At 55.3% G+C, this 17,479-nt stretch overlaps 2 protein-coding genes across 3 annotated transcripts in view; both read left to right on the top strand.

Moving 5' to 3' along the window:
• Nucleotides 1-8,103, top strand: part of TMEM108 (transmembrane protein 108) — a 256,362-nt gene extending 248,259 nt beyond the window's left edge. For both annotated transcript variants that reach the window (XM_080672230.1, XM_080672231.1), the window contains 2 exons: nucleotides 3,148-3,302; nucleotides 6,342-8,103. In XM_080672230.1, coding sequence (XP_080528356.1) covers nucleotides 3,148-3,302; nucleotides 6,342-6,464 — 278 coding nt within the window. In that variant the 3' untranslated portion in view covers nucleotides 6,465-8,103. The remainder of the gene's footprint in view (nucleotides 1-3,147; nucleotides 3,303-6,341) is intronic.
• Nucleotides 8,104-9,371: 1,268 nt separating this feature from the next.
• The window catches only part of BFSP2 (beaded filament structural protein 2), a gene marked incomplete at its 5' end in the record, with an annotated part of 51,679 nt that continues 43,571 nt past the window's right edge, over nucleotides 9,372-17,479 (top strand). Inside the window, one exon of the mRNA XM_080675566.1 lies at nucleotides 9,372-9,857. Within this exon, the coding sequence (XP_080531692.1) occupies nucleotides 9,372-9,857 (486 nt within the window). The remainder of the gene's footprint in view (nucleotides 9,858-17,479) is intronic.

The following is a 17,479-nucleotide window of genomic DNA, read 5'->3' as shown; positions in this document are numbered from 1 at the left end:
AGCGCTTCGTGTGCTAAGGCGCGTCCCCTCCAGGGTCCAGGGCAAAATGGGACAGCAGGCATCAACCCGAGGGTCACACAGACCTGGGTGAACAGGGCCCGTTGTGTGAACACCCAGGAGCTTCCGGCACCTCTCCTGGACCTGGGGGGAGTAACAGCTTCCTCGGCAGCCGCTTTGTGGGTTAAATTGGGCGGTAAGGCACCCAGGTCAGCGCTGGGGATACGTCAGAGACGCCACACGTCTGAGCTGTACTTTTCTTTCCTGGATGAACCGTCAGTCGCTGAAAGAACGAGAGTTCTAAGCCGCAGGTAGAGCCTTGGCCTTGAGCCGCCTGTGGCCTTGAGTCACGCAGCCCAGTTTTCTTCCTAGGTCTCTGTTGTGGAGGATGCCGGGAGAACGAGGAGACTGTGACTTACGCACCTGTTGCGTGTCAGGCAGCACACTAGGCCAGTGGTCGGCAAACTCATTAGTCAACAGAGCCAAATATCCACAGTGCAACGATGGAAATTTCTTTTGAGAGCCAAATTTTTTAAACTTAAACTTCTTCTAACGCCACTTCTTCAAAATAGACTCGCCCAGGCCGTGGTATTTTGTGGAAGAGCCACACTCAAGGGGCCAAAGAGCCGCAGGTGGCTTGCGAGCTGCAGTTTGCCGACTACGGTGCTAGGCATTTGTGTTCATGGTCTCTAACTTTCCTTACAATCCTGTGAGGCCCCTGGTAATCAGCTTGGTGAAGTGACTTACCTAGTCTAACCCGTGGCAGAGCCAGGCTTGAACGCAGGTCTTTGGACTCCAAGCCCACGCTCTGTCTGTCGCCAGGCTGGCTCCCACTGAGGCAGGTCCATGCGCCTAAGCGGCCCTGGGAGCTGCTGAGAGAGATGCAGTCAGGACGGGAGCACTGACGACACATGAAGGAGAGAGAGATGGGAACAGAATCCCCTGCTCTAGCCCTCAGGCCACCCCCAGGGCCACCCTTCCCACAGGACTCAGGGCGGGAGGGGTCAGGGGACCGAATTCTGCAACCTGTGCCGGCCCAGGTTCGCAGCCTGGCTCCATGGCAGCCTCTCCCCTCCCTATCCTCTCTGTGGCTGCCGCCAGCTTGACTCCCCCAGGCTATTGCACACCCAGTCTCAGGAGCAGGTGGGAAGCAGGGACAGGGAAGAATAGAGACAGCAGAAACAGGGAGACAGGACCTGGGGACTTGCCCAGGGCCTGCCACTCACACCTGTGACCTGCGACCAGCCAGCCAGGTGCTCTGGCCATGGCTTTCTCATCTGTGGAGTAAGGCGGTGCCCTAGGTTAGCAGATTTTCAGGCTGCATTCTACAGCTGCTCTCCACACCCCCCCACCCCCCGCCCCATTCTCTTCAACCAGTTGAAGAAAGGACTCTTCAGAAGGAAGGGCGGGAAGGAGGAGGAAACGCACAAATTTTAAAAAGTCTATACCAGCCAGGCTCAAATTTCTTATAGCTCAAACATTCAGACATTTCCTTCATATTTTAAAACCTTATAAGGGGACCCAGAAGAATGGTGATTAAAAGAATTAAAGTCTTTCTGATCAAAGCAGATTGGATGGCATGGAAACTTGCCTGATCTCTTGACCTTGTCTGGAGGTCTTCTCAGGTTGAGATGGCAGCTGGGGATGAGAGCTACAGAATTCCTGCATCCAAGAGAATTCCTCCCACAGAGGGCTGGGGGTGAACCCTGAGGTCACAGCTGTGTGGGTGCCAGCTTCTGCAGCTGCCCCACACCCTGGCACACACAGGCTCCCTGGGGCTGGCCAGTTGGCTGCTGTGGACAGAGATGGTCCTCTGCTGCCCCCTGGTGGCCATTGTCACCAAGGGTCCAGCCTCTGGGACAGCTCAGCTTGGGGCCCCCTCTCCCCAGCACTGGTGGTTGGCACCTCCAGGATATTGAATGCATCCTGCCCACCTCTGACCTGGAGCTTCAGCCACCTTACAGGCCCTGGTGATGGCAAACCCGGGCAGGAGATGCCTGGTCTTCACTTACGGGCTCCTCCCCAAGAGGGATCCTGTCACCCTTGTCATTGCATCACCTGTTCTATGTGGGAGCCTAGACAGCCATCCCAGCTCTCCCACCACAGAAGCCTCCCTGTTGGCCCAAGTCACTCTGTCACCTGGTTCATCAGCAACATCCAAACGTATTCCTTCCTCCCTGGGGGCCCCGAGTCTCAGAGGTTGAACAGACAGGTCGCACGTCAGGCTGTGGCACGTAGAGCCCCACCAGGCCCGAATGTGCTGCCTCGGCCTTTAGAGTGTCTTTGTGAGGCAGAATCATGGACAGTGAGCAGCAGACATTGGAGTCCAGGTGTCAGGGTTCACTCGGCCGCCTGTGGGAATCAAGGGCTCATCTGGCTCTGCCCCTCTCTCTGCCCCCCTCCCCTCATCAGTCGAGCAGAGACACTCAGAACACACGTGCCTTCTCTGCAGCCACGTTCTCCCACTGAATGAGCGTGGCCTTTTCTTGGAGCAGACTCCAGGAGAGGCACTGTAGTGCGCACAGATAACTGAAGTTACAGCCCAGCCTCCTGCCCCACGGCCTGTGGACACAGCCCTAAACACTGCTCTGGCATCTGCCTCGCTCCTCCGCACTCACCCCACTCCAGCCATGCCAGTCTTTTCTCACACACCAAGCTTGTCCCTACCTCAGGCCCTTTGTACATGCTGTTTTCGCTACCTGGAACACACCCCCCTTCGCCCCCCCACATTCTGTTTTTAGCTCTCGTTCACCTCTAGGGAAGCCTTCCGTGATGACTAAAGCACTCTCTCCCCCAGCTCACCTCCATTGTCTCTTCCTTCGCCCTGTTTTATTTTTCTGAACAGTTGTCACTATCTGGATTTACCTTATTCATTCATTGTTTTATGTATATATTGTCTGGACCCTCCATACACCCCTGGAAGGGAAGCTTACGAAAGCAGGGATCCTTGTCTTTCTTCCTCCCCAGCACCTGGCACAAGGCACTCAGCATACATCGGTATTTGTTGAATGAGCACACGACTGAATTAATGAATGGGTCGGTGGCTGACTGGGTGGCCATCACCACGCTCCCGGGGACTGGCCTCTGTCACTCGGGAATGCTGCTCCGTGCTTGTCCCCCCTCCCTCTCTAACGTGGACTCTCCCCACAGCCGTCTTGCTGACAGTGTGCTGCCTGCGGAGGAAGAAGAAGGCGGCCAACCCGGAGAACAACCTGAGCTACTGGAACAACGCCATCACCATGGACTACTTCAACAAGCACGCTGTGGAGCTACCGAGGGAGATCCAGTCCCTCGAAACCTCTGAGGTACGGAGCCCCGACCCAGGGGTGCCCCTGGAGGTGCTGGCCCCACTGCCCGGAGAGCCGCAGGCTCCAGAGAGAGCTGTGGAGGGAGCATCTGCGCGTTTCCAGGCACCTTGCTCCTCGGAGCGTGGTCCCCAGGCAGCAGCAGCAGCACAGGAGGCTGCAGCCCCGCCCAGCCCTGTGATCAGGGTCTGCCCTTCAGCAAGAACCCCAGGTGCCTTGTACATGGTGAAGTTTTGGAGTCAGTTCCTGAGAACAAGCCAACAAATATTCGCAGAGGACCCGTGTTACTCTCCGGGGACTGTGGAGATGAGAGCTTGCTCTCAAGGGGCCCAGATTCCAACGTGCTTGGGGTCTGAGCCTCGTGCATCATTCAAAAACAAAGCAGACTAGGGGAGATGCAAGAGGCATTACAGCGAGCTGCGGGCACTCAAGGGAAGTCCGCACAGGGGACTTATCACGTGTCCCAGCAAGGGACGTAGCCGAGGCAGGTGGCGAGGTTGTGGGGTTTGGCTGAGGGGCATTTGCCCAACACGGACCTGGCTGGCCGGCGAGAGAGCTGGGCTTGGGACCCAGGACTCTGACTTGGGCGCTGTGCCCTTTCCACTGCAGCGAAGGTGGGTAGAGGCCAGGGTGCAGCAGGATTGGCAGGTGGATGGGCATGGTCTTGAATGGGCCTGAATGGACTTTAGTCGTGGGCAGCAGAGGGTCATTGAAAGTTCTGAATTTTGTGTGACCTGGTTTTAGGACGAGGCAGAGGCTGGCCCTGCTTTGAGTGTGGGCTGCAAACCCCTGAGCTCTAAGTTCCTCCTATTCTCTTTGCAAAATTGGCCCATGAAAACCAAAGTGGAAAGGCAGTGCTGTGAGCGTACTACGGGAAGGCCAGGAGTCTTTCTGGCCCAGAGCACAGGCCACTGTGGCACAGCCAGAGGCTCTGATGCGGAGGCTGCCGATCGACACAAGCTTGGGGTTGCGCACGAAGCTCAGTTTGGGTTCAGAGTGAATTTTATCGGCTTCCCTCCCAGGAGGTCTACTCCCCTCTGTGCTTTAGTGCGGGGGTGGGGAACGTCTGACCCACAGGCCCTACAAGACCCTGGAAACCATTTGCCAAGGTGTTAGGGGTGAGTTAATTAAATGTTTGACTAAATATTGCAGGCTGTTGTTGTTTTTTCAATATATTTTATTGATTTTTTTACAGAGAGGAAGGAGAGGGGTAGAGAGTTAGAAACATCGCTAAGAGAGAAACATCGATCAGCTGCCTCCTGCACACCTCCCACTGGGGATGTGCCTGCAACCAAGGTACATGCCCTAGACCGGAATCAAACCTGGGACCCTTCAGTCCGCAGGCCGACGCTCTATCCATTGAGCCAAACCGGTCAGGGCCAGGCTGATTTTTAAGTTGATAATTTTGTAGGACCCGCAAATGATGTTTGGATGTCGGATCCAAGTGGCCCATGGCAGAAAAAAGGTTCCCCACCCTGAGCTAGAGCGCTGCTACCATTGGTCCCGCCTCCCTGGGCACGTGTGTGCACCGCAGACCACCCACAATGATCATGGGTCACAGGGTGTACTCACCGCCTCTCAGCTGCCAGCTTTGGAGGCCGCCAGGGGCGTTGCCCAAGCACATTCGCGGGTGCCTGCCCCCCTTGGGGTGGACGAAAGCCGCAGAGCACAGGTCTGGGCCGTGTGGCCTGTGATGCCCAGAAGGTGCTGGGAAACTTTCCAAGCTTGTGTTCCTTTTCCCTCTTCCTTCCCACCTCCTCCTCTTCTCTTCTTCCTTACCTTAGTCGCTTCCTAAATAACTTTCTCCTTTTCACGCACAGAAAAGTCTCTGGTTCCCCTGGGCGGGCACCTGCTTTGTGAGACTGTAAAAGGACAAGCTGGGTCCAGCCCCCACAGTCCCTCCGCAGCTCATCCCGAAAGCCCCGGAGAACGGCTCTGCCCACTGACATGCCCCCATCGTCCTTACTGAGAGGACTGGTGTGTGTCACCCTCAGGTGGGCACTCAGCTAATTCCGGCGCTCAGGGAAATTCCCGTCATCAGAGAAGACATTTCACCAACAAATGGCCTTTCCCTTCCTTCATCTCTTTATTCTCCATAAAGCAGCACATATTGCTCGAAATTACATCTTTTACTTAAAAATAAACTTCAGAGAATTCACTGTGGCCTCCCGAGAGAGAAGACATGCAAGGAGGTCTGTCTTAGACCAGTCAGCCCCAGGCCTGCGGCTCAGCCTCTGCCCTGGAACCACCTGCAGGGCCTGAGGCTCCACCTGTTTAGAACTGGAACAAGCAATGCCTTTTCCCCTGAACCAGTTCCCCAAGCTGAGTCAGTACAGCCGTCGCGTGGCCCATGAGTGCTTGCAGCCCTGGGTGGTACCATCCCGTGGCCCATGAGTGCTTGCAGCCCTGGGCAGTGGGGCCACAGCCCTTCAGACACCCAAGCACTGGAGGGCCTGTTCCCACTCCTGGGCTGTGGAGACAGACTGAGTTGTTCACTTCCACCTACAGTGCATCCCAGAGATTCAGACCCGTTGACCTCCACACATCTAGTTCTACAAGAAGTGGGGCCAGGATTCTGACCTGGCTCTGGGGGGACTCAGGAGGGGGGCAGTTAGCCCGTGGAGGCTCTGACATGGGGGTGGCAGGACAGGAAAGAGGTGGACTAGTGTGGGGTGTGTCAGGGAGGAAAAGCAGCAAGGTCTCCCAGAGGTCTGTGAGGGAGAGACAGGAAGAAGAGTCTGTGGCCCCAGTGGACCACAGTTTGCCATATGGTGTGTGTGTGGAGCACGGTGAGCTCGCTCAGACTTCGACAAGGAGAGCAATACCATCTCAGAAAGCTGAGGTGGGGGTGACTCAGGAAGCAGGAAATCTCTTTTGAAGCTGCTGTAAAAATCCAAAAGAGCAGAGAGGGCTCTGCACCTCAGCACTGGCAGGGAAACAGATGAAAAACGTTTACCCACAATCGGTGGGTCCGTTTCTTTAAGAAGGGCTACCTGGTGAGCCCTCCCCGCTCACGCCATCTCCTCCCTGTCTCCCCAGGACCAGCTCTCAGAGCCGCGCTCCCCAGCCAACGGTGACTACAGAGACACGGGGATGGTCCTCGTCAACCCCTTCTGCCAAGAAACACTGTTTGTGGGGAACGATCAGGTATCCGAGATCTGACCGCTGCGCCCTCGCTTTGCCATGCCCTACCTTTGGGCTCCAAATCATAAATATACAAATATATATTATAAATATAATCTTTGTGTAACCCTGACTTAAGGAGAAACATTTCCAGCTTTTTCTTTCCTAAGAATTGTCAACATCTTTTTTATAAGTGTGGTTTAAAAACAACTTTACAGAACGATCGTGGCTTTATAAAATAAAGGTATTTCTAAGCAAAGTAGTTGCACCGATTGCTTCTCTTAATAACTGTCCTTGAGCCCTCGCGTGTCCCAGCAGCCCTGGGCAGTGAGGGAATGTCACGTGCGTGGCCCCGGAGGATTCTTAGAGCTCAGGTCCGCTTGAATCCATGTGACCCCGGCCGCCCCTCCTGTGCACACCGCAGAGTCATCACTAAAGCAGGAAGCTGACGGGCACCAGCCGCCGAGGAGCCCCCGGCGCCTCACACCGGCACCACTGACTGAGTGTAACCCCTCTGAGCAGGCAGGGGACCCCCGAAGTTCATCGGGCATCCTGAGGCCACGGCCCCCTGACACCACACAACGGGACCCGCCGCCGTGCCAACCACAGGCCTGCCTTTCCCTGGCGAAGAGAGGCTGCCCTCTGAGAGGCACACGCCTGCCTCCCCTGCAGCACCCACGTCTGCGTCCCACACTGTGCCTTCCTCCGGAGAAGGTGTCGATGCGGATCCACCCGAGCTGGAGGCCGCTGGCCCTTCTTCAAGCATCACATGGTCAAGGGGGCTCAGCTTCTAGGGGTTCAGCTTCGTTTCTCAGAAGGCCATCGAATAGTGCCCCTGAGGAGGCGCTTACATGAGAAGCCTTGACCTGTAACTTCTAAATCGTCCTGCGATCTTACGGAAACGAAATGGCCAAAGCCATCGCTTGGGACCATCCCATCCTCCTCGGCATTGACACCCGATTGGCTGTCAGCTCATGGACTCGCCACCCGGCTCTTATTTCCATTTCCACCCCCCCCCCCCCCCGCCACTGCTCCCTCCCTCCGTGGGCAGCCTCCCCGACCCACACTGTGGGTGGCAGACCCTCGGAGACACGCGGGCTTCTGCATTCTCTCCCTCATAGGTAGGGGCTGGGATGGGAGATTAATGCTGGGACGCTTCCTTTCTCGAAAAGAAAAATAGTTTGATAGTATATATTTTGAATATAGATGTTCTTATAGTCAGACTGGGGATTGAACTTAAATGTTGGCTCATATGTTTGTGTTATTGCTGTGGTCTTCGTATCATGACCCTTTTCTTTCTTCGTTCTCCTTTAAAAAGATGGCCTTCGGAAACGTGTGTTCTCCATGTCGTATGGACGTAGCGGACATGAGTTCAGTGGTTGTCTCTCTGTAAAGACTCTCCATCCCACACAGACGCAGGTTAAATGTTGCCCCGAGATTCCTTCCCAGTGTGCTGCTGTCTGCCATGTTATCCTGATCATGGGGTTTCTGTTAGCGACTGCATTTACTCTATCAATGTGTGTGTATATAGAAAGATACCTGTTTGTAAACTTTATATATAATATATGTAATCGAAGATGCATATGTTATATATACATATGTGGATGTATGACTTATTTTTCCTTATCAACAGAATTCAGCTACCATGTATATATAAATAAACTTATTTTATTAGCCAGAGGATTCAGTTGCTAATACATTTTCTATCCCTTTCATTTTAAAATAACTTTTAAGTCTTCTTTTAGTACCCACACCACCTAATATCCAGCTCTATTTTCTATCTACTTGAACCATAAATTGGGTTTGGTGAGAATGATGAGCTAATAGGACTAGCCGTTTATTATTTGATAAGACTAATCCTTTAAAACATGTTTGTGATTTCTCCAAAAGAGAATCATCCCTCCTCAGGTCTGGGAGGCACCGGTGTGAATGGAGGCACAGCCCCTCCTCCACCACCCCTCCCCAGGACTCAGGGCTTCGTTGTCAGTATCAGAAGAAGCTGAAGTTTACCTGGCCGTGAGGGTTATGATTCTGTAGAGGGTAATCGTACCCATGCAACCTCTGGTTTGAGCCCTTCCTTTAGCCTTGAGCGATAGATACATCCTAGAATTCACAAGAATGCAGCTCCTCACAGCCCAGTCAGCGCCGCCTGTGGGAGGATGTTGTCATTGCAGTCTCGCGGGCACCGTGGGCAGCCTTCCGGGTGCATTAGCGAGGTAGAGCCCAGGCCAGGGCCTGGGAAGTAAGGTCCAGAGAGGTGAGCAGTGTGGCCCAGCCCACACAGCGGGTGAGCTGCGTTTTTCTCAGGAAGAAGAAAACTAGGGAGGGACTTGAAGCTGCTGCCAGGATGAGTGGAGATGAAGGAAGCAACAGGCTTGGTTTGTTTCTCCTGAGACCCCGGGGCTGCCTCCGCCATGGCTGGTTCACGGCTGCTTCCCTCCTGTGTCACCTGGCTGGACCTTGGGCACAGTCACACAGTCGCACACCAGCACCTGTAAGGATGTAGAAAGCCCTGAAATTGGCCCTGGGAATACCTGCATTGTTTAAATCCTGGTTCAGCCACTTGTGATCTGAGCCTCAGTTTACTCTGTGAAATGGGGCTGCTTGATGCCTGCCATGCCCTCACTTAGTGAAATACACACAACCCCAGATGACCCACCCCCACAGCTTGCAGGGATCCAACCTCCGCCACCACCAGCAGAAAAACCTGGGAGGTGGGGCACATGACCCTGCAGAGAATGTGTGAGGGCCTCTGCACACGGCCCTGGACGGCCGGCTCTCTTTCAGCTCCGTGAACGATGGAAACTCATGGAAAACAGCAGACAAAGCAGCCCTAGGGACAGGGAGCTTCCAGAGAGGCCCATGACCCGGCCACAGGGACGCCGGGGCCACACACCAAAAGCCGCTGGACTCTAAGCCCAGCAGACACAGAGAGGCAGAAGGGCGATGAGCTCAAAGCGAGTGGTGGTGGATGCGCCCACCCGTGCCAGCGTGCCCGTCCAGAGGCACAGGGCGTCCTTCAGGGGGACACGGTCATCGTCCTCCTCCCTGGATAGCCCCCCGGCCTCTAGGACCAGTGCCATGGGTGGCCTCCTCCGAACACCCAGGGTCTATGTAGGGATGGCCTCCAATGGGTACACAGGTGGCCTGGGTGCCCGCGTGACCCGCCGAGCCCTGGGCATCAGCAGTGTCTTTCTGCAGGGGCTGCGGAGCTCAGGCCTGGCCACAGCGCCTGCTCCGGGCCTGGGGAGGGATCTCGATGCTGCTGAAGACCTGGGGGACTGCCTGGTGGGATACATGGCCCAGGTGCATGCCCTCGAGCAGGTCAGCCAGGAGCTGGAGGCACAGCTGCGGAGGCACCTGGAGAGCAAGGCCGGGCGTGCGGAGCACTGGGGCGCCCTCAGGGCCTCCTGGGCCAGCAGCTGCCAGCAGGTGAGTGCCGGGGCTGTGCCTAAGGGCTTTGCAGAGGGCGGGACTGGAGGCTGACGGCTGAGGCAGGGGGCAGGGGGCAGGGGAGTGAGTGGTTGGAGGCCAGAGACACTGACCATAACCCCTTCTACTTTCATGCTAAAAACACTAGTCAGTAAGAACAGCAGTGACGATGACCACTGATGGAGGCGCACGAGGGCCGGGCCCACGAGCGTCCCTCTCCATCACTGTCTCCCCGGGCGTCCACAGCAGTGCTGTGCTGTAGCTCATTCACTGGTCCCATTGTTCAGAGGAGGAAACTGAGGCACAAAGGGAAGTCCTTTGGCAAAGACTATGCAGCGCGTAGGGGGTGGAGCTGAGAATGGACCTGGAATTTTCTGGCTCTAAAGCTTGCATTTGTGCCATTACCTCGGGCTGCCCCGTAACCTTTGTGTTAAGAAAGGGTTGTTACAGCCATGGTCAAACGGAATAGCATCGAATGGAGGCAGCATTAAGAACAATGAGGGAGTGAAGGTGTGTTCCTGTGCCCTTCTGTAATCGCCCTGATACAAGTAGGAGCCACGTGGATAATTTACAAGTTCCTATTGCGCACAGTAAAAAAAAAAAGTAAAAAGTAAAAAGAAACGGGTGAGGTTAGTTAATAGTGGTATTGTGTCTTATTTAACTGAAGGTATTTTAAATGAGATTTCAACATGTGTTCAGTATAAGATAGTAAGGGGTCATTTGCCTTCAAATAGGACTTTCAGCAGCGATGGCAGTGGCCTGTGTGCACACTGTCCCTCCTGGTGGCCACTGGCCACGTGTGGCTAATGCGACTGGGGAACTGTTGTTTTCATTTCATTGCATTTTGTGACTTTGCGTGGCCGCCTGTGGCTGGTGGCTGTCTGACGGACAGGGCAGGACGTGAGGCTTCCTCCATCCTCGCTGCTTAGTCAGGACCTGCGCTCGGTGCTCTCTGCAGAGTTCTCAGCTCGTCCATCACCTCCGGCCTGCAGCCCGGGCTCTAACACTGGTACCGCAGCCAGCACCGCACATCTCATCCAGCTCTTCGTGGGTGGCTGCCTTCACCCCCCCCCCCCCCGCACCGCCCTCCCCTACCGGCCCTCCGAGTGCCGGCCTTGGGATCCCTCTGCGCTAACTCAGCCTCTCACCCAGCCAGGAACTGCCAGCTCAGACCCCGTGTGCCCTGGGGCCCAGCACGCAGCCCCCAAGACAAGGTCACCAACCTTCATTTGTGTGTGGCTGGGTGATGCTGAGCAGACACACTCAGGGGCTCCCCCTGTGCCCCGCCTGCCTCGCATTTCATCCCAGGATGCTTCCCCACGTCAGTCAGTGCCAGCTGACAGCACAGGAGCCATGACACACACTGTCCTCGCTGCTGGGCCAGGGCTGCTGTTTATTCGAATCCAGCTGGGCTGAGGGAGAGCCACCTAGGGCAGCCTGGGCCTTAAAGCTGCCGAGTCTGAGGCAGCCCTTCCTCCAAGATTCACTGCAGCAGTCCTGCTTCCAACCCTTGTGCTGGGAAACCCCCGAGCGTCCCTGGCTGTGCCCGTATTTCTGCAGGGCAATTTCCTGCACTCTGATGCCACACAGACTCTGCACGAGCCTCTTGCCCATTGACCCAGCTGCCCACAGAGTGGCACTGAGGCTCAGTACTCTCGGGGTGTCCTCCCCTCCGTGGGTGGGAGCGGCCAGTCTGCAGGAACGGCGATGCCTGGCCACTTCCCCACCCTCGACCAGGAGGTGGCATGTCAGTCCAGCGGCTGACGGACCAGGCAGTGCCCCGAATGGTGGGGCAGGAACCCCCAGGTGCTGACGAGGGTTGCACTTGCCCCTTGAGTATCCCTGTGCCTTAGGGAGTACGAGATTAAATAGCAGAATTACCGTGAGAAAAACCATGGAAAATAGGATAAAGCTTTACCTTTTAATAGTCTTAAAGGCATCTTTCTTTTCTCTCTGTTTTTTTAACAAGGAGCTCCACCTTTTTATTTTACACAATAAACTGAGTAAACTGGGGCTCAGATCACAAGACAAAGCAGCCCTAGAGACGGGGAGCTTCCAGAGAGGCCCTGACCTGGCCACAGGGACTGTCTTGGCGAGGGCTAATGTACATGAAGTCCCTTTTCGATGCCAAACCTCTCCCCCTGCTCCTCCGCCGTGTTAGCGCCTCTCGGCCACTTCTCCGGCTAAGCAGTGACGATAGACAGGAAATGCCCAGGTGGTGGCCGCGGAGGACCCGGCGCCCAGCCGTCGCCAGGGTGGAAGGTGGCCCTTCCCCTCCCCAGCTTTGCCAAGGGCTCCTGGCTTTTCCTGTCCGGTGAGTGGTGCTGATGATAAAGTCTGGCGTCATCAGGCCCTTTCATCAAATAGGCTGAGCACAAGACTGAAAGCGGGCAGCTTCCCTGCCTCGGAGCTGCGGACGGGCAGACAGGGGCAGCCCAGAGGCCGCCCAGAGCAGGCTGTGAGCCCGGCCGGGAGGCGCTGCCCAGGGAAGGAAGGAGACCTAGAGACTTGGGTTTCCACGGGAATTAGTGGGCTCCGTGGGAGGCCGCGGCAGCCAACCCCTCCGCAGCAAAGGCTGTCCGCTGGAGAAAGGAGAAGTCAAAATGACTGAGAGGCCAGAGGATTCGGATTCTGAATGGGCCTGCTGCTCACAGCCCCGTTTCTGTCCCTGGCAGAGAGAGAGCCCACACCCTGGGGTCTGCCTGTTGGGGAAACTTCTGGACACTGAGGCAACTAGATCAGAGCCGGGGTTCTCTCCGCACAGAACCTGGGGTCCCAGCGGGGTTTTTATTTTTGTTTTTAAAGAAATAAGAACTAATCCTTCCCCCACTGAATGAAAACACAGGCAGCAGTGTCATTGTTCACATTTCACCACCCGTGTCCCCGAAAGCGGGGGTGCGGGGGAGGCGGGGGTGCCAGGGGGCGCCACCACGAGCTCTTTTGGAATCTGCAAAAGCCTGAACACATGGACCCAAGACAACACCACTCCTGTTTTTGTGTTTTTTTGTTTTGTTTTGTTTTTATAAATATATTTTTTGTTGATTTCAGAGAGGAAGGGAGAGGGAGAGAGAGATAGAAACATCAATGATCAGAGGGAATCATTGGTGGGCTGCCTCCTGCACAACCCCTCCTGGGGATCCAGCCCACAGCCTAGGCATGTGCCCTGACCAGGAATTGAACCGTGACCTCCTGGTTCATAGGTCGATGCTCAACCACTGAGCCACGCCGGCCCAGCCCATTTCTGTTTAAGAAATGCAATTCATGTGATCAGAGCAGTCAAGTAAGAGAGTTACTCTGTTAGCTGAGCTATAAGGGACACTAAAGTATCCTTAGAAATGTAACTATGCAGAGAAAACTATGTCCAGGAGAATTCCTCTGGGAGGGAGTGATACATAAGACTGGAGGAAATATTTTGGTGGAGCAGGGAGAGGAGGGGCAGGAGGCTGCTCCCAAGGGCCTTGTCGAGTAATAAAAGTGGCCACTAAGTGCTTTCCAAGAAGGGTGGCTCCTGCTTTCCGGGGCCTCTTGTTTTGTGATACGTAGAGGTCCAGGAGGGAGCGGAATTGCTAAGGAAAATAGGGAAGACTGAGCCCTGTCACTAGGGGCCCCTTTCTGTGCTCTTCCCAAACACGGCTCAGCCACCCTTACGTCTCTTAAAGGGTGAGATCCTTGTTGAAGAATGGGGGGCAGGGGAGTGAGTCCAGATGATGAGAACTGGGCTCTCCCGTTGCTTCTATGCTGAGCCCTTCCTTGTTTCACTGTCCCCAGCCTTAATAAACGTATCCTCAAGGTAAAAACGAGTTAGCATCCACCCTCCCCCGGGGGCTGGGTGACAGGGGCGCTATCTCCACAGATGTCTGCATTGTAGACTTGGCTCCGGGTGGAGGACACGTTCTGGGTTACAGGGACTTCTATCTCAGAGGCAGAGGAGGGGTTTGTAATTCCACGTTTCCTTCAGTAATTGCCTAAGAAAAGGGACGTCAGGGGCCCCTTGTCAGGTTTGGACTGGAATAAACTGTCACTTCTTTGGCAGCTTGAGTTTCCTCGGTCGGGCAGGCATTATAAGGGGCTGGGGTCATCCCCGGGACATGGTGTGGGACAGGGTGGAAGCCAGGCCAGAGTTTATTCAGGTCCCCTCGTGTGTGGGGCTGAATGGCATTGTTTATTTTTTTTATTTTCTCTTTATTGTTGAAAGTATTACAGATGCCCCCTTTTTCAAACCCTCATTGACCCCCTCCACCATGTCCCCACCCCCAGGCCTTCACCGCACTATTGTCTGCGTCAGTGGGTTATGCGAACATGAATGGCATTGTTGATGCTAAGAGTTTTGCGGTTCTCACCAGGAATGCCAAGCTATCCGAAGTCAGTGCATGCCCCTCCCCTCTCCCAGGAGGTCCCAGCGCTCCAAAGGCAGCCAGACAGAAGCACAAATGCAGATAGATCCTGGCGGGCTGCGGCTTTAAACCGGAACCCTGGACTTAGGGGCAGGGAGCGTCTGACTCTGTAAAATCCTGCTTCTTTAATATTTCAGAAGTGGAATGGTGGGAACAAGCCGGAGGTCCGGTAGCTAAACGACACAGCAGACTCCCCGCTTATGTAAGAACAAGGAGGCTGGGAACTAGTATATATATATTTTTTATTGGTTTCAGAGAGAGGAAGGGAGAGAGAGAGACAGAAACATCAATGATGAGTAGGAGGTCTCCTGCATGCCCCCTACTGGGGATCGAACCCTCAACCCTGGCATGTGCCCTGCCCCGGAATCGAAAGGCCGACCTCTTGATTCATGGGTCTATGCTCAACCTCTGAGCCACGCTGGCTGGGCAGCACGAATATATATTTTTGAGTAAAATGGCAGCTGCAGAAACATGCTCTGCTACTCTTCGGGTTAAAAAGGAGGAGGGCGGGCGATTCTCTGTAGCAGGGCGAGGGGCGGTCAGCTTGCTTCTAGTGAGAGGCTGGGGTCTGGGGGCAGGGGGGGCAGGAAAGAACAGTCTCACTTGTGGCTGTATACTTTTGTGGCACTGTTAACATGTTTTATCTTTAAATAATAATTTTTAAAAAGAGAAGTACTGTAATAAGTAAAATTCCTGCCAGCAACTTGTGACAGGGGAGGTCAGGGGCTGGGGTTCCAGCCAGGCCCAGGGCAGGCGCAGCCCCGCAGCCTCACAGAAGCACCAATGCTGATGATCCACACAGAAGAGAACAAGGGAGACCTACTGTGCGACACCCCCCAGAGCTAAATTAGAACTGAGCCAGCCCAGGCAGCTGTGCCAGCGTGGAGGGTTGGGACCAACGTGGTGGCCGCTGGCGGGGAAAGCAGGGAATTATTGAAAGAACCGCTGACCCAGGCAGAACGTCAGCCGCAGCCGCCCGCGTTCCCCAGAGTCTGTGCGAGCCACCGAAGTGGAGGACTCAATTTAGGAAAATGAAACAGTGTATCATGCGTCGGCTGGGGAAGCGCAGACAGGCTCATTTATCTGGTTGTAAACGAGCCCGTGGCCTGACTGTGGCAAAAGCATTCATTATTCAGCAGAAAGGACAAGTGATTTCAGCTGGTGTCGGCAATGAAAACGGGTGCGGGGTGGAAGGAGGCGATGGGGGCCGGGGGAGGGAAGCGGGGGAGGGACTGCACCCCAAAGCTGACCTGCTGTTGGAGAACAACTGCTCATTTGTATGTATTTATTTCAAGGGCCAGAGAGTAAGCATCGAAATAAGTCTTAGGGGAAATGCGACAACTCGGAGAAAGAAAGTTAGACTCAGGGCAAAGTTACTCAGGCGGCAAGTACCTGCCTGACTCCCAACTGCCCACACCTGCCAGCCCAGCCCAGCACTGGCCCCTCCCCCACTCGCCGCCCCAGCCCCTCCTCCGAGGCCGCCCAGAGCTTCTGGGCATCATCCCGGCCTTGAACTGTGGCATCTCCATTCCCACCCCCAGGTAAGAGCCCACTCCTCAAGCTGCTCCCAGCAGGAAGGTTATCTGATAAATGAATTTATTATAACTTGTCAGAGCCTGGTGTGTTTAGCCACATAATGAAGGTGAAAGCAGCTTTCTCGCCGTTGGGAGGAGTAAATGAGACAGAAAGTGCAGCTCCTGGGGCCCCCAGGGCAGCGTCTGCACCCCCAGGCCAGCCCTGCCCAGCCTGACCCCAGTGGGCAGCCCAGGGCAGGCTCCTAAGTGACTAGGTTGTTGGCCCAGATCTCAGCCACCCCCTGGAGAGGCACAAAGGCCCTGGGGTTCTCCGGGTTCCCCGCCAATGTCCACGAGCAAGACCCTGTCCTTTGATGATAAGACTCTAGATACAACCGCCCATGCATTCCCTGTGGCCTGCAGGTCTCAGATGTTGAAGGTGGAAATATGCTGCTGTAACAGAGTCAGGCCCAGTGGCTCCAACAACAGAAAGGTATTTCCTCACAGCCCTGGAGGCCAGGGGTGGAGACCGAGATGCCGGAGGGCTGTTTCTGCGGAGGCCTCTCTTTGGGCTTAGATGGCTGCCTTCTCCCTGTGACTTCACATTTCTTCCCTTTTGACATCTGGGTCCAAATTTCCTCCTCCTCTTATACTAGTAAGAACACCCTTGTGGCATCGTTTTTACTGAGTTACCTCTGAAAGGGCCCTGTCTCCAAACACAGTCACATCCGGTGGTGCTGGGGATAGGACTTCAACATAGGGATTTGGGGGGACACAGTTCAGCCCATCACACCCATTTTATAGACAAAGAAACTGAGGCCCGCAGGGATCAAGTTCCTCGCTGAGCTAGTGTCCCAGCCAGGACCAATTTAGCATACTGTCTACCCCGAAACAGTAATGAAAGCCTCCTGCTATCCTCATTGTAAGACCCGTATCAGTGCTGGCTCCAGCCCCAGCCCCAGCCCCAAAGGGTGGGTGGGTTTGCACAGACTTGGAGCGCCCACCGTGAGGCAGAGTTATCATCTCAGCAGAGGCCGTCTCTGTGAGCAGTTGAAACTGCGACGTGCCTCCTTTGTCTCCTCTTCTCCGCCTCGGTTCACACGCAGGAAACTGTCTCGAGCAGTGATTGATCCTCGCCTCGCCGCTGTCACCGGCACTGACTGTGCACAGGAGGCTGGGCGGCCTCCAGCGTGGCAGGCCGCTCGGAGCTGGGCCTGAAAGTTTCACAGCTTGGCAGCCCCCCGGGGATTTCGATTTTTCTTTCTCAGTGAGTTTAATGCTCAAAAAAATGTGCTGAGCGGCTGGCTGGCCCTTGAGGCAGAATGTCTTTATCTGAGCAGCATGTAGGAGCACACCTGGCGTGCGCCCCGCCACCACGGGAGGTGGGCACCCACGTGGTGGGAGCAGACCCCCTCCTAAAGCCCACCCCTGCGTCAGGCCTTGTCTCAGGCCCCTGCAGGGTGACCTGACCCCTCCCACCATCACCTAGTTCCAGCTTCCGGGAGATCTGAGAGGTCATGGTGGGAGGTGAGAGGCATGCCCCGTGTGAGGGGTCCCCAGTGCCAACCCCCAGGGTCCTGGGTCAGCGGATGAGGCCCCCACCTGTTAAAGCCACGCAGAGCCCAGCCACTGTGGCTCAGTGGTTGGGCGTTGAGCCATGAACCAGGAGGTCAGGGTTCAATTCCCAGTAGGATTTCAGGCTCTCTCATCATTG

This window comes from Plecotus auritus, assembly GCF_963455305.1.
Source record: "Plecotus auritus genome assembly, chromosome: 6".
NCBI classification, from domain to species: Eukaryota; Metazoa; Chordata; class Mammalia; order Chiroptera; family Vespertilionidae; genus Plecotus; species Plecotus auritus.
Note: the sequence above shows the minus strand (reverse complement) of the source record. Positions and strands in the feature narration are given on the sequence as shown.